The sequence below is a fragment of the Notamacropus eugenii genome, chromosome 4 (assembly GCF_028372415.1).
Source record: "Notamacropus eugenii isolate mMacEug1 chromosome 4, mMacEug1.pri_v2, whole genome shotgun sequence".
NCBI classification, from domain to species: domain Eukaryota; kingdom Metazoa; phylum Chordata; class Mammalia; order Diprotodontia; family Macropodidae; genus Notamacropus; species Notamacropus eugenii.
This window is the reverse complement of record NC_092875.1, coordinates 415,630,096-415,652,070: the sequence shown is the minus strand read 5'-3', so window position 1 is coordinate 415,652,070 and position 21,975 is coordinate 415,630,096. Positions and strand designations below refer to the sequence as shown.

At 36.1% G+C, this 21,975-nt stretch overlaps 1 protein-coding gene across 2 annotated transcripts in view; it reads right to left on the bottom strand.

Annotated features, from left to right (window-relative positions):
* Positions 1-861: 861 nt before the first annotated feature.
* Positions 862-21,975, bottom strand: part of FGF10 (fibroblast growth factor 10) — a 109,803-nt gene continuing 88,689 nt past the window's right edge. Inside the window, exons 2-3 of one of the 2 annotated variants that reach the window (XM_072605680.1) lie at positions 10,700-10,803; positions 862-3,792 (exon numbers count right to left, since the gene is read on the bottom strand). In XM_072605680.1, coding sequence (XP_072461781.1) covers positions 3,595-3,792; positions 10,700-10,803 — 302 coding nt within the window. In that variant the 3' untranslated portion in view covers positions 862-3,594. The remainder of the gene's footprint in view (positions 3,793-10,699; positions 10,804-21,975) is intronic. The other variant, XM_072605679.1, reaches the window with a different exon arrangement.

The following is a 21,975-nucleotide window of genomic DNA, read 5'->3' as shown; positions in this document are numbered from 1 at the left end:
CCTTTCTGGGACTCACCAAGTGGCCATGGGTAAGTCACTTAACTATGTAATGTCCCCAGGCAACCCTTTAAGATTGTAAGCTGACTTGGTGACCTACATCCTAAAGAAGAAACCCCCATACTAATGAATAATAAAATAAACAGCAGAACCCTGAACGGGATTAGTTATCTGGAAAAAAACAAACAAACAAAACAACTGCTTTACTGAGTGATTTTTAGTTGCGATTTTTGATAAGTAAAGGGGATTATGAAAGTCCCAGAGCAGATATGACTTCCATATTCCTTCTTCATCTCTTTCTGCAAAGTTCCAATGTAAGTTTTCTGAACTTTCATCAACTTGGATTTAACAGAGTCCAAATTAGTGGGGAATAATGACCATCTTCTTTAACTAGAATGTAACAACTTCCCTTATCTCATGGGCCCATGGGCCCTGCGCCAGTGTCCACCATCTAGGCTGAGCATGTGCTGTGCCGAGTCATGGAGGTTCTCCCACACAATGCCTCAGCCCATTGTTGGGGGCCCCTTTTAGACACAGCCTTCTAAACTCACTTCCTAAAGCCTTTCCCGCTTTCATAAAGCAAGCTTGTTTTCAGTTCATTCCTTTTTATCCGTTATATAAACTAGGTGGACCTGGATACTTAACAGAAGAATCTGAAGCATTTGGTTGTTATTAGAGGAAGGATAGCTGACTCACACATGCAAAACATTAAAGAAACCTTACAAACGTTCGAGGGATTTGTTGTTGTTTTCGTTGTTTGAGGCTATGCAGCCCTTAACCACATCCTGAAGTGCACATGGCCATCAGACTTTTTTTTCTTTATTACTCTGTATAATTTTAGGCTAATAAAACAAACAAGAAGCATTTTTGTATTTTCTATTCCCAGCATTTTATTGTTTTTATTTAAAGGTAACATACTGTACATGGTTCAGCTTTGGGGGGAGGTAGGAAGGAGGAGCAATTCTTTTGTCTTTATGAGGCATCCCCTCAGTTACCAACATTCACACAAACACGTGCTTGTGTTGAAGCACTGTCACATCCCGGGTCCACATTTTCCACATGGACAGAGTTTCCCAAACTTCCAGGAAGTTGTTAACCTGAAGGGCTCAGGATTGAACATTCCTTATCTTCAGTAGCAGTCCAGCCACAGTGGGGACCAAGTTACTGTCTGACACAGAGTCACCATTTTTAAATCAGATTTTTTTTCTTACTTCTCAGGAAATAATTCCTGTCTTTATCTCTGTTCACTTGGAGGGGGCGGGGAGGGGGAGAGGGAGAAGGAAGAAGGATATTTGGATATTTTCTATTCTTGGCCTCTGCAAGCACTGATACATTTTGCTAGAAGCTATTTTAGTGTTTTGAATCCTATAATTATGAATGTTTACGTGTAGGCTCTTTGGTAATCTAAACGATTACGTGAAATGAAAACCCAGTTTATGCCCTAGATGCTGTTGGAGTGGTCATCCAATACTGTATTTGTCTAACCAAATGGTGCATTGTTGTTGTGGGTGGTCCATGTTGAGTTGCCATACCCAATTATTATTTTAAAATATGTAACCAAGAATATCTGACCCTGATAGAAGTGAATTACATTTTTGCTTTCAGTTCTATTACCAAGTTAACTTTTAACATCCAACCATAGGTTGGAGTAAGTATTTTTAAAAATCTCATTTGTCAACAAGCAAGTTGAAACCTAATTACCATGAAATGCAACTTTGTCTATAAGCCAAAATGCTGTGTGCCTCCAATGCATTTCTTTTTTTCAAACATCCAGCTTTACTTTAAGGAGAAAAGTCTGACCACTCAGTACTTTATGGGAAAGCTTCTTTATACAGCTAATATTTCAGTAACAGATTGACGTTGGAAGTGCTGGTTAAGCATTGACTCGAATAAGTTATAAGAAGATCACAAAACACCAGCCTTTCTAGAGGTTAAACTTTAGTAAAAAGCCACATTTACTGAGTCTCTCCTTTGTACCAAAATACAGTTTCCAAACAATAAAAATAAACAGACTTTTTCACAACAAGAAATATGGAGATAAAACTGCAGCATCAATATAATCTCAGTTATCACTTAAAGTATTTAGAACAAATAATATTATACTACATTTTTTTTCTCACTACAGACACTGCAAAGAAGGCTTATGCATTTATTTAGTGGAATACAATGTGAAGACTGGTACACTCTGATGTACTGTTCTCTATTTACCTGCTCTAACAAAATGAATTTCCATATGGTTATATTAAGGAGCTTTCCAGAGCTCTTTAAATTTACAGAAAAGAAGATTAAAAAAAAAAAAAAACTAGATCATACAGCTTGAACAGATTTTAGTATATGATTACACATATACCAGGATAGATTTACTCAGTCTAATTCATGGGAAGAGTTGTACTTTATAACAAATGCCTCAAAAGCTCCTTTAGGGGAGATTGATACTGATAGAGTCACAAATGGTTCTTACACATCCAGACAGGCTTTTCATTGTTTGTTGCTGTGATATGTGTCAATGAATCACTAGTAAGTATGTGGGCCAAGCAATTTTATGTGGGTCTTTTTTTATAATTAGATCTAACTTTTTTCTTTGAATGAGGACCCCAAGCTGATGCAATAGGAGTCAGAAATGCCTTACCAATAATAGAATTTGGCCACTTGTGCTCATTTCATCATGGATATGATATGTTGGGGTCAATGTATTCAAGGACTGGCAGATACCTCACACTGACCACATACCCCAGCCCTTCTCAGATTCATTGTTCGTTGGCGCTTATTAAGTAAGTGCAATGTCAGCCAAAGGAAAGCAGGTTAGAGACAAAATCTGCTCCCCCAGCTTGGTCTGACAGTCACATTCATTTCCCATTTTCCAAATGTTTGCCAAATATTAAAGCTATTACTTCATGAACATGAATGTGATATGCTGAAAGAAAAGACAAACCAGAAGGCAGCTGCTGAGGAAAATATTTCAAACCCCAAAAAGATATTTAACATCCTATTAAATAAATAACTTAGAAAGAAATAGAAAGGATGAAGGCAGAATGCACAAGCATACCATACTATTCGTTTTGTTAGAACAGTTTTGCACTAATGTGTTTATATTTCTTAATCCTATCCATTCTTCCATGTTGCCACACCAAAAACTCCTTTGGTTGTGCATTATGACCCAAGTGCTTCCAGTAAATGCTTGCGTGTCTAACTGCTCATTGGATCATCAGGCTTGAATGAGCATTGAAAGTCTTTGATATGAGTTAGTATTCCATAAATAACTTTCCCCAAAGATCATTCATCTGATTGTCTCACGTCCTCCAAGTTCTATCACAGAAATAAAAAACAAAACAAAACAAAAAACAGACATGTTGTTCACTCTGGGAAGAGCATCCATCCCATTTGATCTAGTCTATATCTTCATTATAAGATATGACACAGAACTAATTCGAATGATTTCTTTGCCAGCAGTGAGTACAAAACCTTCAAAGACTCCCTCTCTCTCAAACAAGCAGAGGTCTGTAAGGTCTTTGCTTTTCAAGACTACTCTTCTCGAGGATTACCAGATATTCTCAACAAGAGAGCTTTTGATTCCACTTGCATCAAGAAATACTTCATCTACGAATGTACTACCATGGGAAGAAAGTGAGCAGAGGTGTTTTTCCTTCGTGTTTTCTGTCCTCTCCTTGGAGCTCCCTTCCCATTCAATGCCACATACATCTGTCTCCCATTGTGCTGCCAGTTAAAAGATGCATAGGTGTTGTATCCATTTTCCTCTATCCTTTCCTTCAGCTTGCAATCATTGTTGAATTCTCTCTGCAGAAGAAAACCAAAATGTGATCTTTAAATAGAATTTGACTTTCTCCATCATAAAATCAATACTGTCAAGAGAATTATGGTTTGGAGGTGTTTTGGTTGTTGCCATTTCAATGCCAGTTGTGCATAAGAAATATTAACCAAAAATGTACAGTAAACCTCATAAAAAACAACTTTCAGGCTTAAAAGTATAAGATTTATTTTCATATATTTATGTAACCACCAATTGGGGTCCCTGTTATATCCAGTGTGTTTAGAATGCAAAGTGCTTTAAGTGTCTAGATTGTCCAAAAGTAGTGCCGTTAACCTTTTTTTTTTTGGAGGGCAAGGTGGGTCAAAAAATAAAGAATGTCATTTTCGTCTTTCTCTCACAGTAGGAGCTGTGTGCCCCAGGATGAGAGGGCGCTGGCAGTGGGGGAAAAATGTGGATTGGGAAAATGGTTAATCCTTATTTGCAAGGTCACAGTAAATTTTCAAAGTATAAATAAAGAGAAGTAAATAGACAATGAATCCCGATGGGAATGTAGAGCTAAAGAGTGTTATGCTACTTTATATATTGAATTTCATCATTTAAATATAAATCCTTCTACTCCTCTTAATCATTCCTGTATACCACACATCATAAGGGATATTCCAAGCCTTCTACGTTCAATTCTTCTATGGTACCCAATTCCTGCCCCCCAGTTGAGGAGTTACCTTATGCTCTATCCTGCAATTCTCCCTTTCTGCTCATGTCATGTCCTTCTAACATTATCCCCCCACTATGTCCTTCACTTCAGTCTCTGATGAAGAGGTTACCCTTCTCCTTGTGAAAGTTAACTCAAACACACACTCTTCCCATTCCTTCCTTTCTTCTTTGGCAGATTGCCTCCAATAAACATCCGCCCCACTCCCACTGCTAATCTTTAGTTTGTTCCCTATCTACTAGTTCCTTCCCTGGTGCCTACAAACATACCTAGTTCTATCTCATCCTTAAAAAACCCTCATTAGATCCTACTATCCCCCTTCCTATGAGTCTTATCTCTCTCTTCCCTTTCTCAGATAAACATTCTAAAAAAAATTTCTCTACATTCCACCCTTCCACTTTCTTTCCTGTCACTTTCTTCTAACCCCTTTGTAATCTGACTTTTGACCTCATCATCCAACTGAATCACTCTTTCCAAATTATTAATGATCTCTTAACTTAATGTCATTTAATCAGTTCTCATCTTTTCTCCTCCCCACCCTGTAGCATTCAAAATTCTTTGACCACCTTTCTTGAATATCATTCTGTCTTCTCTCTGGATTTTCATGACATTTTTCTCCCTTGGTTCTCCTGAAAACTTTCTAAATGACCTTTCTCAGTCTGCACTGTTGGATCTTTATCTATGTCACATTCTCTTACTATGGATATTACCTCAGACTCTGTCTTAGGTCCTCTTTCTTTTTTTCATTTGGTGATCTCAACAGCTCCTATGGATTTGATCATCCTCTCTATAGAGATGACTCACTGATCTATACGTCTAGCTTTAGTCTATCCTTCAATCTTGCATCATCAACTGACTTTTGAATATTTTAAACTGGATAGTACATAGCCATGTGGAACTCAACATGTCTGAAAACAGAAATCATTATTTTTTTGCCAAGCCTATTCCTGTTCTGAACTTACCTATTGCTGAAGTACCATCCTTCTGGTCATGCAGGTACACAACTTCATTGTCATGCTTGATTCTCACTGTTTCTCCAATCTCTTATTTCATTCCCTACAACATCTCTTGTATCTATCCCTTTTCTCCCTTTGCTCTTGCTTCCACCTGGGACAGGCTCTTATTACCTCAATCTCAAACTATTAAAGTAGCCTTTTAATCAATCTCACTGCCTTAAGTCTCTTTAGTTCATTCTCCACTCAGTTGCCAAAATGATTTTCCTAAGAGACCTGAATATTTCACTCCATTACTTAATAAATTCCAGTGAAGCCCTATTACTGCTTGAATCTAAAAGCTTCTGTTTGGCATTAAAGAGCTTCACAAATAGCCCTTTCGATCTTTCCAGTTTTCTGACACATTGCTTCTATGTCTCTCTGGATGTGCCATATTGGCTCAGTTGTCACAGACAATATTCCATTGCCTGTCTCCATGCCTTTGTTCCAATTGGCCCTCTCATGCCTGTAATATTCTTCTTCTCTATCTCTGACTCCTAGAATTTCTAGTGATTAAATAAGAATAATAATAAGAAAAATCACTTTACAGCACTTTAAGATTTGCAGTGTGCTTTATATATGTTATCTCATTTGATCATCATAACAATCTGGGGAAGTATCTATTATTCTCATTTTAGAAATTAGGATACAGAAGATGATAAAGTTTAATTGACTTTGCCAGGGACACACAACACATAAGTGAATCTGGACTTCTTGCCTTAAAGTCTAGCACTCTATCTGCTACTCTACTGTTCCATCTAGATGCCTCTACAAATGCAATTTATTTGAATGTGTTGAGAATTCAGGAACTAAAAGGATGACCCTTTAGCACAGAAGTTGCTGAAATTGTTTGGTGTAATGGATCCCCTTGACAATGCAAGACCTTTAGATCCATTCATAGAGTAATGTTTTTAAATATATAAAATAAAGACACATAGGACTACAAAGGAAATCAATTATTGTGAAACATTAAAAAATTAACAATTTCCTGGATCCCCTGGAACCTATCCATGGATCAGTGGACTCCAGTGAAGAAGCCCTTCTTTCATTCACAGAGAACATGAAAAGATGGCAGGCTACCTAGGCTAAGTGAGAAAATAGTTAATCTACTTACTCCCCGGTTCCCTCCTCTTTCATCCCCAACTTATACTAACTAATCAGCAGGTATGGTCAATTTAGAATGCTGTGATGTCTATTGTCTTCTGTATCTAGTTATCATATGTGGCACAATGCTGATACAATTCCGTCCCCACAATTCAGACCTCTGACCATTTAAATATCTATTTCTGTATGTTAGAGGATTTTTTTGAGAATCATCGAGATAGAATCACAAAAAAAGGTTTTGAAATTGGTTGATCCAAAGAGTGGTCACTAATCATTCATGGTCACTTGGAAGGTGGTCTCTAATAAGTGTATTAAGGATCAGTATGTACTTGTCTGCATATCATTTAACATTTTCATCAAAAATACTGAAATGAATGATGTGCTTATCAAATTTGTGGATGATACAAGACAAGGAAGGCTAGATATGATGTTAGATAGAATCCAGGGTCAAAATCTAAAATATCTCAGAAAGCAAAAAAGTTGGATCAAATCTAGTAAAATGAAATTAAAAGAGATTGAATTGTTCTTAAAGTGTGGTATGGGTAGCCTGGGAGTTTGAGAGACTCTTTGAGGCAATCTATTTTCATTAGAATAATAAAATATTTTAATTTATAATACAGTAAATTATCTATGTAGCTTACATAAACAAGTTATTAGCGGGGCTCCTTAATAATATTTAAGCTCATGAAAAGGTTGTGAGACCAAAAACGTTGAGAACTGCTGGTATAGTCTTATATTTTGGTTATCAAAATCAACTTCAAAAGTAAGGAGATAGAGGAGACATCACTAGATAACGCTATGTCTAAAAAAAATAAAAAAACTGATGGTGTTAGTGAAATATAAAGTCAATGTAAATTAATTAATTGCTGTGGCAGTTACTAATGCAAATTTGACATTATGTTACATTAAAAAAGGTGGCTTTAGGATCAGGTAGGTGATATTCTCATCATACTTCACCCTGAAATATTTGGACATCATATTTTAGTAAAATCACTCAAGTTAAAAAGGATAAAGAATCAGGCTTGTACTACATTTATATAATCCCTGATACTAGGAAGGCCAAGCCTGTGACTTACTTGAAATGAAGAATTCTGAGCTGGGATAGTACTAAGCTAAGTGAGTGTCCTCACTGTTTGACATGAATGTATGCTAAGTGTCTGAGAGCAGCATGCTACCAGGCTATCTCAAGAAGAGTCATAAAATGAGCAAGGCAAAGCTTCTGCAATGATCAGATAGCGTTCATGAGAGGCCGCTGTACTTCCAGGCTAGGAAAGATAGGCAGAGATCCAGCCTCAAAATAAAACAAACAACCTCCCACCTGCAACAACAACAAACAGATGATAGGGCAACCAGGATAATGAAAGGTTTCAAGCCACATGTGACTCAGGTGAAAAAGTAAGGGACATTTAATATGGAGAAATGAAGATTTACATAGTCACAGTGATGGCTTTCAAAACATTTTAAGGGTAGTAATAATGAAGAAGAGCTAAATTTATTTTTCTTAATGCAGAAGGCAAAACTGGGAAGAACAGAAATTTCAAAGAGGCAAATTTCATTTAATATAAGGAAAAAATAACTTGGGTTCCCTTAGAGGATAGTGGGTTTTTACAAATAAAAACATTCAAGCCAAGGCTGGATGACCATGTATGGTGTTGAAAAGATTCTATCTGGGTAACAATTAGACCAACTGGATTCAGTGTTCCCTTTTAAATTCAAATTTTGTGAAAATACGTCAAAAAATAATTTGTGCTTCTGATACATCTACCAGCTGGATGCACTGCATGGTTGTTACTGTTGATCCAGGTATAGGTCACTCTTTGAATGTAGGACAGGGGTGGGAGAACCTGGAGCGTCAAGGCCACCTATGACCTTTTAGGTACTTGGGTGCAGCTTTTTGATTGAGTCCAAGTTTTACAGAGGAATTTATTAAGGATGATACACATCTACAAACATACACATGCCAATAAAAACCCAAATGGGGTCATGGAGAGGTAGGCACAACTGGACAACATCAACAACCGTGTGTGTGTGCATGTATGAAATACAGTTATATATCTATATAACATGTATGTATATATTTATATACACACACACTTATATGTATACACTTATATGCATATTCATATTTTTTTAAGTGTTCCGTTTTCATTCCACAGAGTCCCTACTTTTACTTCAAGTCATACAGTTCTGTAGCCAGGATATACTTGAGTTCATAGAAGCCCAAATTTAGATATGCCTTCTACCTGTTCCTTATGTTTAGAATCTATAGTCACAATTGTATTTCTCTTTTCAATGTCCACAAAGCCAGCTAGTATTCCCTGCTTTAGCTTTGGGACCAGTACAATGGAATGCACTCCCCCTCCAAATCTCTAACCTGAAACTCTGGTTATCCATTATTCTACTGCAACTATTAGCATTTGACTGATAATTTAACTCATTTCTTATCTTCAACAATAATTGAACACTTGATTTTCCTTTATCTGCAGAATAAAGACCAATATTCTCTCTGGTTTACTGTAATTAATAATAATGACACATATAAAGCTTTATGATCTACAAAGAATTTAATACGTTTAACATCAGTTGATCCTTACCACAGCCATGGGAGATAAGATTTTTCAGGTATGATTATTTCTATTTTATAAATGAGGAAACTGAGACTTAAACAAGTGATATATCAAGCTTACCTCTTATTACTTCCCTATATGGACCTCTCCCTAAAGATTCTCCCCCTTCACTCCATTGTCTTTTTTCTTAATTGCCTACATAGCCCCTTTCAAAATTTTTCCATCTTCTATTGCCTAGATTTAGTTCCAAGACTTCCTTGAAACCTTCATAATTATTACAATCTATAATGAACTACCATTGTATCTAGTTACAATTGAAACTTAATTGTTTCATGCATAATAGTTTTGTCTTCTGACTCAGAACCTAAACTTCCTGTACATTTAAAAAAAAAAACTACAAGGTATTGAGGAATTGAATTGAAAGATATGGCTCCAAATTCCACACCTAATGCTTATTAGCTCTGTGACCACAAGTAATTCATTTAACCTCTCTGGACCTCGATCCCCCCAAGTGTAAAATAAATATCATAATAAACGATCTATTTCCCAAAGTTGTTGTCAAGATCAAATAAAATAATGTATGTAGAGTGCTTTGTAAATCTTAAGATGTCTTTTAAAGACTAAAAAAGTCTTTTAAAATTGATGTTATTATGATCTATTCTATAATTTAACTGGCACATAATAGGTAATCAATATATACTTGTTGGTACACACAATATTACATATAACATATAACCTTTATGTATGAAAGTTATCATTGAATGAATTCATGTATTCACTATATGTATGTATGTGTATATATATATATACACATACATACATACAGTCACATATTACAAAGACATTATCAGAGGATAATTAAAAATTGGACAATATATAAACCTGGGTCACACTTTACCTGTGATGATATCCATTTAGCTTCAAGTAAGACTGTGTTAGGGTCACTACTATAGGGGAGAAAACGTATATATACAAGTGAAAATCCAGCACATGATCATTCAAAGAGAGGCACTACTGATTGTTTTTGAGGGCTTAAAACAACAAACAGTATAGTTGATTAGAAAGAAAATGGTTTCAAATAATGAATATGCTAATCATTTTCCTCACTAAAAGTAAAGAAGGATTTATGGGGATATTCAGAAGACACCAGAAATCCATAGGTTAGATTCCACTGTTAGCCATGATACTCATATGAAGGCAGTCTGTGTTTTAAATCAAATGAAACAAAATGGTTTGGTTTGGCAATGATTCCCTTTAACCTGAGTATAGCTCTCAGGCCAACCTGACCAGAAGTTCCTCTGATAGGTCTCACCAGTTGCCATGTCAGAATATTTACTGATGATCAGTAGCAGGCAAACAGATAAACAACATGGGGTTTGTCTGCTCAGAACTGCTGACTGCTCAGTGCTTGAAGTTTGGGAGAATTATTGCCCATGCAGGTCTATTTTCAAGCAATTTAATGATAACAGAATTATTTGGGGGAATAGATGGGCTTAAAATCCTGAAATGATCATACCGACTTACTAAAGTCAATTTTGAAAACAAAAAGCATACTTACTGAACCATAGAGTTTTCCTTTCTTATTCATGGCTAAATAATAGTTGCTGTTAATGGCTTTGACTGCTACAACTCCTATTTCCACCGACGTTATCTCCAGGATACCTAAAATTTCAGAAAAAGAGAAATGAAAAAAGGGTCAATAGCACTCAGGAGTTTCCAGCACCTCATCAAAAAAGAAGAAATCCTGAAGGGATGCAGGAAAAAAATTGTTTTTATTTGGCAAAGAGAGAGTATGTGCGTTTTCTGCTGCTCAGAACTAAGAGTATAAAGGCCTTCAAAATGCAGAAAAAAATCAAGTCAAAATACAATGAGCAGCAAGTTCTAGTAGCGTTTCTCTCCATTCTCCCATGAGCACTGATGGAGAAGCATTGTTTTAATTAAAATGCTTCCTTTGCTAACTCTGCATTTTCAACTCTATAAATATTAAAACAACTCTACTCATCTTAGCCTAGATTTCACTCAAATTTATCAGAACACACATCTGAACTACAGCATTAAATTAAATCTGTAACATATGTCAATAATATGTCAGACTTACCTCAATCTGCAAAAACAGTGGTAAACTATTTCTTCCTTGTAGGATATTTTAGATAAACTAAATCTCTTGGCTATATTTAGCTGATAAATTCGTTTTTGGCAAGGGTGTTGACATTCTGGGATACAGAAAGACTTTTCCTTACATCTACATTAGCTTTGTCTTCCCAATGTCAAGGAGGCCATACTGTGTGGGGGAGGAGAAAAACCAACATTTCCCTCCAAGAAAAGAAACTTTTTTGGGGAAATGGAGAACTCATGGTATTAATAGACAATACAATTTGTTTGTATTTTACAGGGATAGAATTGACATAATCAGAAGGGGAAATCATTATGAGGTCGTTTTATAGCTGATTATTTGAAACCTGTGAAATGAAGTGGAAATTTTTGAAGTCTCTTTGGAAATGTGTCCTTATCACATTCATCCACTTACATTCTTAGGCTAACACACATTGGGGACCCCAGTTCTTAGTGTTACAACCATCTAGGAAGATAGCTAAAGTCTATCCTGTCATTTGAAAATTTAAATGCCCAGATCTGGAGGCAGGTCCTTTTTCAAATAAGCTTTGGGATTCTTTCTCAGAATTGTGACTGTGAACATTTGGGGTAGGAATCTTCTGAGCAAATACAAAATGGAATATACTTTGAAAGTCCTACAACTATAGCCCAAAGGTGGTTATAAAAGAAAGTTCTCCTTTGTTTCTTAACGATGGGTTGGGACAATGGCTTTTAAATGAAATGTGATGCCATTTGTCTGCACCCCAGATTTTGTCCTTCCCAACTACAAGGGCAGGAGTCATTTGCCTTTGTGATATCTGGCAGAGAAATTTCCTCCCATTTTTCAGCTGCCTCTTGTGGTCATGGAGTGTCGGAATACATTGTTTCTAGGTTGACACAAGTCAACCTTGGCTACAACAGTGTTCAACAGCCAGCAGCCACGGATTTACTACAGCAAGTAACCAGAAGTACTTCTTCCAGTCACCCAACATGATATAAGCCGGGTTTATCTACTCTGGCAGGAAAACAGAAATGAATGGACTTGGTAGACTATTCTTAAAACCTGCAGAATCAATCATATCACAGGTATAGTTATAATAATAGCAACTAGTTCTTACACAGCACATTTTAAGATCTATAAAATACTTTACACATGTTATTTCATTTGATTTGCACAAGTCTAGGAGGTGATACTATTATCCCCATTTTTTAATGGGGAAACTGAGGCAGACAGAGGATCTTGCTCAGGATCATATAGCTAAGTGTATGAGGTAGGATTTGAACTTGGATCTTCCTGACTCACAAGTCCAGCAATTTATCTACTGTAACACCACCTAACTATTAAATGGGGATGTAAATTAACTGATTTTATTTAAATTTCAAACTCTCAATATTGCACCATGTTTCACCATACATCTACTGTGATGCTTCACTATACTGTAGAGGAGATGCTAGATTCTTGAAAGCTAGAACACAAACTATGGCAGTCTGAAAAAATTTTTGGCATGAGCCTAGCCAAATTTGGAGACAATATCACAGGTTCAGTCAAGGGACCGTGGTTTATTATAAACCCAGAAGCTAACAAGACCATCTAAGATGCAGACGGGATGCAATCTGCATTGGTGGATGGAAAACCCTTTCTAATGAAATCAGACTTCCTTGAAATATTGAAATTACAAATTAGGCCTTGTAATTACAAAATCATATCTATGAAATCTCAGCATAGCAGGGATTAGAGAGCACAGGTAATTCAATCCATATTTGTATTAATTATTGTCATTCTTGTCAGCTCTATTGGTGGATTTGGACATTTTGAGGTTTTGGCATAAATAGGGTAGTTCAACAACGGCTTTGTCTCAGAACATGAAAAGCAAATGGTAATGACACAAACTAATCTGGAAATACTTTCTTCACTCCCCCCATGCTGCAACTATACCCCAAATGAGCCCTTCTTCTTCCCTTCCCTCCCATATGGAAGCCTCACCTGTGCTTTCTCCCTCCAGTGGCCATACCACTGTCTCTGCCCTGAAATCACAGGGCCCCAGGATGTCAAAGACCGATGATGTCCTGGACAACTATTTCCCAGTCACTTGACACCAAGTACAACAATTACTAGTTATAGTTCTCCTATTTTCCTTTGTTTAGCCAGGCCCCAAAGTATAGAATGCAAGTGATGCCTACAGATACTAACTATACTGAAAGCTTGGCACTGAATAGGAGAGAAGAATTCTGAAAGAAATTATTCACCAAGTTAACGAAGTGAGTTTACTTTTGTAAAAGCATAACTCATGGCACAGCCTGCCTCAGCCTCTCGGAGAGCTTTAAGGTGATCTCATCCAAGTAGAGCTCCGTAAGTATACAAAACTAAAAATATTCTCAGTAAATCAGAAATGAACAAGGAGTAGTTAAGTGCCCAATTATACTGGACTTCAATAGACATATTCCTGAAAGTTGTGCCTCAGGGCATTTGTTATTTTTAAGATCTCCTTAAAGAATCCTTTTAAAAAACAAAGGAGGCAAACTGTCACCCCCCTAACATTCCATTTTTCAAATTTGGATTTTTAAACATAGCATCTGTGGGTTTTTTAATAGGACAAATTTACAGGGTGATTGTTTTATTAACTGGTCCCCCATTTCCTTCCATGATCTCTCTTAATGATCTCATCAGTTCTTCAGTTCTTAAGGGTTCAATTATTACCTATGCAAATAATTCACATACATACATATACATGTATGCACACTATATATACATATGGGCAATTATGTATTCATAGATATATTCACTATATCATATGTAGATATACATACACATTTAGCTCTATTCTCTCTCCTGAACTTCAGTTTCATCTCATCCATGACCTATTTGATATTTCCAACCATTCTTCCAATGGTATATTAACTTAACATGTCCAAAACAGACTCAAATTCTCTCATCTTCCTAACTTCCCCTAACAGAAATATTTTCCTCTAGTCCCCTGGGTTTATAAGACTGGAGTCATCCTTGACTCTTCCCTCTTCAACACACCTTATATCCAAACAGTTGCCAAGTCTTATTGATTCTATCTCTACACCGTACTTCACATCTGTCTTCTCTCTACTTACACTACATTACCCAAGGTGGAACCCTCCTCTCATTTCACTTGGACTACTGTAACAGTCTTCTCATTGGTTCCCTGTCTCAAATCTCCGTCAAATCTATATCTGCTAAACTGATACTTTGAAAGCAAATATGACCCCCTCTGCTCAAGAAGTTCTAGTAGCTCTCTCCTACCTCTAAGATAAAATACAAACTTCTCTGTCTGACTTTTAAAGCCATTCACGATCTGGCTCCAGACTGCCTTTCCATATTTACTCATGCACCTTCTCATGAACTCATTGTTCTGATCAAACTGGTCTGCTTGCTATTCTCTCTGCACAACATACACAGTGGATAGAGTGCTGGGCCTGGACTCATCTTTGAGAGTTCAAATCTGGCCTCAGACACTTACTAGCTATGTGGTCCTGAGCAAGTCACCTAACCCTGTTTTCCTCAGTTCCTCACCTACAAAATGCGCTGAAGAAGGAGATGGCAAACCACTGCAGTATCTTTGCCAAGAAAACCCCAAACAGCATCACAAAGACTTGGACATACTTAACAACGCCTGAACAACAACATACACAACATTGTCTCCCATCTCTGTGTCTTTCCACATTCCTGAAATACATTTGCTTGTTATCACAAAATTCTTAATTTCCTTCAAACCCAAACCAAAGGGTCACTTCTTACAGGAGTCTGCCCTGATTCATTTCTGCGTTTCCTTTCATGTGTTTACATTATTGATCTGCAATAGAATGTGAGTTCCTTGAGAGCAGGTACGGTTTGGTTTTATCTTTGTATCTCCAGCTCCTCGTTCAATGCCTGGTACAGAGCTGTTGTTCATCATGGGTTTTCTCAAAGAGGATCAATGATGTCACAAGTGATGTCCTGACTTGTGGGTGAATTGGATTTAAGTGAGGCAGAGTTACACAAAATCATCAGCCTCGCTCTCTCTTCCTGAGGGGTAGGGCAAAAGGCAAGATGATTGGGAATGGCATGGGATTCAGTGGATGATCATGGTGTTTCTGATGCCTGACCAAGCTCTATATGCTCCAGTGTCTTCTTCAGCAACCTTCATGGCCACTAGAACACATGGTTCTCATCTGCCCATTCTTCTAGGAGAATATCTTCCCACCGTTGGAGTAGACATGCCCTAAGTCATTGACAGGTTTGAGGTTGGCTACCCTCAACCTGATTTAACCCATCTGCCAAGAAAATTCTACCAAAACCGTTTACCAAGACAGACACATTTTACCATAATATGGCTGCTGCATATTCTAAAACTTCTTGGAAGCCACAGTTAAAAGTTGGGTGGCAGGTGGACACCTAAGGTAGATGAGTAGCTCTGAGAAAGATTCAAAAAGCCCTCACTAGGTGCTAGTTGTCCTTAAACATCCCTTTACATCTCCTGTTGCATTGAACTTAATTCCTTACCCTATTGCAGAGTTTGTGGCGAAAGTTTATTTCCTTGCACCCTGAATGAAAATCAGCAAACTTAAACCTTGGCCCAATCTTTAGAAAAAGTAATTTTATATAATTAGCTTTCTGTCAAGTATTTCAGATGATAATTCACAGCTATATTCTTGTGAATCAGATTATACACTCACTACACCTAACTAAGATGAGAAAGGGGCCCTCTAAGCATTTATAAAATTGACTCTACCCATTGTACAAACTAACTGCCCATGGAGTAGGGAATTTGAGCTAAACAAATTGTGACACATTAATGTAATGAGATATTATTATAATGCAAGCATGATGAATATGAAAAATACAAATAAACATAGGGCTATTTATTTGAATTTATGTAGAATAAAATAAAAAACCTGGGAAAAATAATCTCTGCACTGGCTTTAATTGTATGTATGTGGGTGTATATGTATGTATATATATGTATATATATATGTGTATATATATATATGTGTATATATATATGTATATATATATATATATATTAGAGAAAGAGAAAGAAAAAGAAAGAGATAGATAGACAGACAGATAGACAGATAGAGACAGAGAACCAAAACAAAACAATTGTGTATCATCACGATGACCAGAGTTGGCCCTGAAGGAATGCTGAAAAAAATGTACCTTCCTATTTGCAGAGATAGAGGTCTCTGGGCATAGAACACTATGTGTACTATCAGAGATTACTGATGTATTGATTGGTTTTGCTCAACTTTTTTATGATCTTTTTTTATCTTTGGAAGAAGGGATGGATCACTGAAGTGGCAGGAAGTAGGATATATTCAGAACTAAAGGTGACACAAAGTCAAAAGAAATTGATAAAAATCATATTTAAAAATACTGAGAAATTTAAAATGACTCTCCCCCCAAATAAAGTAGGATAGACCAATTAGCACAAATACGTCTTTCCTTCAGTCCTATTCTTCTAACGATTGGAATAGAAATGAAATACATGAATGGAATTGATTTATTCATTTGTCAAATTTCCAACAGCAACTCCCATATGCCATGATGTAATGCATAGGATTATTACATACAAATCCGCTTTTCTTAAAATGAAGCATACCTTTAGAACAATTATATCAGGCTTTATTCAGATAATTTCTGCTCAGAAGACTTTTCAGTCTCTGTTCCCTTGGCAAATACAGGAATCAGGTCTTTCTACATGTGGCATTTGTAACCCTTTCCATGAAAGTCACCAAATCTTATTTTACCCTGAATCTAGACTATTGGAATGTGCTTAACACAAGGCAGAACAGAACTTCTTGAGTGATCTGCAGCTATTTTTAGCTCTGATGACACTACTACCTCTTTTCTTCCATTCCAAGGTGTATCACATAAAGATACTAAGCACAGAATAGCTAGAAGCACTTTCCTATTGGAGATACTAAATGTAGCTAAAATCACCTTCCTGTGGGGGACTCCATATGACCCCATGATGGAAAGCAAAAAGGTTTTATGGTTTTCATTAGGGATATGAGTAAAAATATTTTAACTCATGAAAACCTAAGGTTGCTTCATATAATTTTTCTTGTTTATGGTATGTTGGGGCAGAGGAGGAGACCTAGTGAAGAGAAGAAACAAATATGTTTTTGATAATATGGATACACCTGGTGGAGGGTAAAGGTTATGGTAAGGAAAAATGATTTGCAAAAATTCAATATTATAATCTCTTAGAAGACAAGAATATGGACACAAAAAAAATTCCATTATAATAAATTAAATCTTACTTTGTGGTGTTCACCAAGACTAAAACTCAGAAATAGCTCATTTACTAACTGGCATTTTCCAAAAAATTTCTTTTGAAATATAAAAGCATCTGGTGCATAACGACAAAAACTAGAGAATTTGGAATTAGTCACGAGTGTCCTTCCCATTCAGTATTCTGATAAAACGTATTTTAGTGTTATATAGCTTGATAGCTTTAGGAGGCATGGCAATATATTTCACAGTTTGAATAATGCAACTCGCAAATCCTATGCTTTTTGTTCTGGTGTGTATGAAAGTTGTCAGAATCCCAAACCAATCTATTATATCTAAAGTTTATAAAACCAAGAGAACTCCTTAGGGTTGTTATCAGATTTTCACTATACGCCACAGGAATTATGTGTGACCATTCCAAATAAGAGTATGGGGCTAACTGGCTCCAAATGTGGTTTGGAATTCTCATCAATCTCATCTTCTTATGAGTGCTCATACATACCACAAAAAATGACAGCTTTTGACTATGGTACACAAATATTGAAGAGGTGTGCATGTCTTGCAAAAGCCTGATCCAATCACCAGCCAAATCAAATGAAAAAATGAAACTTTTCTTCTTTGGAAATGCAAATCACTAAGATTAATTTGGTGCTTGAATACTCACAGAAATGGACAGAAAAGGAAGTAATCAAGAAGGTACAAAAGACTTTTTAAAAGCATTTTCCTTTTTATGAAGAGGATGAATAACCCCATAGCAAGTCACATATATTCTGTATATACTTAGATTAATATTTTTCGCTACTTTGAGTCTCCTTTGACATGAAAATATACTTCTATAACTATACACAAAAAATAGTTTTTTATTGTGAGCTTGTATAAGAGAACAAGAAAGCACTGGGCACAGAGTATTGGGGAGCCATGCAAGGAACTAGGATATTGAAAACGGCAGTAACCTGAAATAGAAAATCCAGTTGAACTCAGACTAAATTTAAAGCAATTAACCACCACAAAATGGATGAGGTAATTAAGTAAGAATGTCAGTGGTAAGGACTAACCTATTCCTAATTTTACACATTTGTTAACTGTCATTGAATAAATACAAACAACTGTTAAATTATAAAATGGTGCTACAGAAATCTTATTTATCTGGAATTGGGAATGAGCTCTTTCAAGAAGGATAATTTTTCCAGATAAGAATTAAACTTTTGATGGAAATACTTCCAAAATGTATTACCCATTTCCCTGTTTCTTTTATGCAAAATAGATGGTACAGAATTTAATGTTTTCAATACCTCAGGGTCATTATTATAAATATAATTATGAGGTTGAGCCTAGAGATATGACTAGGGCTATTTGCCCCTAAGTTAAGTAGGCTGGAAAATCAGATCACCAAGCTTATTAGAAATAATATGTAAAATAAAAACAAATGGATCCTGAGCGGTTTCCTGAAAACTCTCCATAAGAATAAAGTATATGTTTTTTTCATTGGATGGACTTCTGTTTTCTATTGTTTTCTCCTAATTTGGTGATAGTATACATTAATAAAGAGTCCAGGTCACACTCCAAATTTTTGACATATGTAATTCTGATTATAATAAGTTGAATATGATTTAGATAATTAAAACTACTCTGAATAAGATAATTAGGAATGTTAATTAATTGAATAAATTATGATTTTTACACATACTAGATAGTGTCCATTTGGTTGAATGAACTACCAGATGAAATTAACACAGCAATTATAATTTCATCTGGTAGTTCATTTGTGTCTATCTGAATAAACAAACAATTCTTTTACGGTTTTCAGCAGATGTTCTAATGTTCTTTCCTAGTTATAACTCTGTGGACAACTATAACTGAATTGTAATAATGGCTCCACTCATTATGCCACATCAAGGGGAAATGAGTAGTAGTTTTTTAATTATCTAAATCATTTTTGATTATGATCAGAATTATTAAGTTTTGGGGATGTGTTATAAAATCTTAAATTGACTTTCTGCTGTGCACAGTTGGTACAATAGAATTTCCTCATAAGGAAGTTCCACTATGTAGTGTCTACAGCCATTCATTTAATAAAAGACAAACTATATTATAGCAGTATGACTTGCCATCAAATGTCATGCAGAAGTATTGTAAGAAATTCTATATTGATTAATTAATTTAAACTATGGATGAAATGCTTGGCTTTTAAACCTCTTCAGGGATAAGTAAAAATATTTGCATTAAAAATACTTAATTCTCAGGGCAGGTAGATGACACAGTGAATAGATTTCCAGGCCTGGAGTCAAGAAGACCTGAGCTCAAATCCAGGCTCAGACATTTACTAGCTGTATGACCCTGGGCAAATCATTTAACCCTGTTTGCTTCAGTTTTCTCATCTGTAAAATGACTAGAGAAGGAAATGTCAAACTATACCAGGATTTTTGCCAAGATCCCAAATGGAATCATGAGGAGTTGGACATGACTGAAAAATAACTGAACATCATGTAGCCTTCTATGCATCAAAGTAGTGAATTGACTGCAGATGCAGTATAATCTAACAAAAAAGAAATCGTTGGATTTAGAGTCTGGGGGCTTTGATTCATCCTGGCTCTATGACTTACTATTTGTTTAATGTCATACAAGTTATTTAACTTTCTGGACCTGAGATGTTGGACTAGATCATTGATGTCCACCTTAAATAGAAACGGGAACCACACATAAAGATCCCTGTAAACCACATACTGACTTAGTTTTAAAATGTAATGTTATTCATGTTTTGTTGTATTTTTATTTATTTTGTTAAATATTTCCCAACTAAATTTTAATCTAGTTCTAGTGTTCTGGGGAGTGTGGCAGGCCACAGCCATATACTGCCATCTCTGGGCTAGATGACCTCTAATGTCCTTTCCAGCTCTAAGTCAATGATCCTGTATTCCTCTCGAATTCTTTATCTATGACCTTATGATCCTGTGAATTAAGAGGGCCAATATGGGGATTGAGAAGATAACGGGCATGATGCCATGCTCCCAAATCCAATGAAAAATAAAGAACAGAAGAAGTTTAACTACCTACCCCTCACAACATTAAAAGGCAAGATGCATGACAGAGTCACTAACAAGCTCTTAAATCCCAGCTAATTTACTAAACCAAAGTCAATCAATCAGCAAATATTTATTAAGGATTTAAAATGTGACAGACACTGTGCTCAGCTCAATACTAAGAATGAAACAACCCCTACATTGTATGGAAAATGTTATTAGCTTAAATTCTAATGTAATACTTTTTGTTGACTAACCTTTCTGGGACAAACAAACAGCAGAACTCCTGTCAGCAGATCAGCTAACACGGTCTGTTGAGTTGGAGTGGGACAACCACAAAGAGGACAAACCAAAGAAATACTATTAGACCACATTTGAAATGATATCTGGCATACTTAGAGTCAAGAGAAAAACTAGGGCAGCAAGACTTCCTGTTATTTGTGGTTTAAAGAAAAAAATTTTTTTATAGTATTGGGCAGAACAAGCATCAGGGAGATGGGTCATGCAAAACAGTAGATCATAAGTAAATAAAGTCATCTTATACCAAGTTACAGCCTTCTACACATACACATCATGAAAACAAATTGTGAGATTCTTTAAATCACAACCATAGCATCTTGGTTGTGGGTCATTTTCAAACCAGAAAGATAGTGATATTGATCAGCAAGCACTTGTAAACTGCCTATTATGTACCAGACACCATGTTGTGTGCTGGTTATACAAAGAGAAAAACAGAATTGTCTCTGCTCTCAAGAGACATATGTACTATCTTAGGAAATAATATGTACTCATATAAATATATCTCAATCTTGAGATATCTTGGGGAAGACAGAGATATTTGTGGAAACTGGGAAGATCAGTAAAGTCACATAGGAGAGAGTGTTTGAATTGAGTTTTGAAAGAGACAAAATAAAAGGCAGAAATGAGGAGGAAGTGCATTCCAAGGATGGAGAGAATCTAGAATACCATTTATGAGGAATAGAAGAAAGGGTATTTGGATAGAGCAGAAAGCATAGGGAGAGTAAAATGTAATAAACACAAAAAGGTAGTTGAAATAAAATTGTAAAAGGCTTTAAATGTTGAACAAAATAATTTGGAGCTGATCCTAGCTGTAACAGGGAGCTATTGAAGCTTATTGAGTGAGAGAGCATCATGGTCTGACTTATGCTGTTGTGATATCACTTTGACTGCTGTTCAGAGGAATATTTGGAGAGTGGAGGCTTGAGGAAAGAAGAATTAGGAGGCTACTGAAACAGGCAGCAGGTGAACACAGGATTAGACTTGGAGCAGGAAGGGACCTCGGAGACCACTTAGTCTAAGCTCCTTATTGATAAGGAAACTGAGGCCCAGGGAGTTTAAATGACTCATACTAAATAAACTACACAGCTAGTGAGTATCAGAAGTACAATTTAGATTCTAAACTAGAGTGGAAGTTGTGTAAGTTCGGAAAAGGGTACATACAGATTCAAAATATATCAT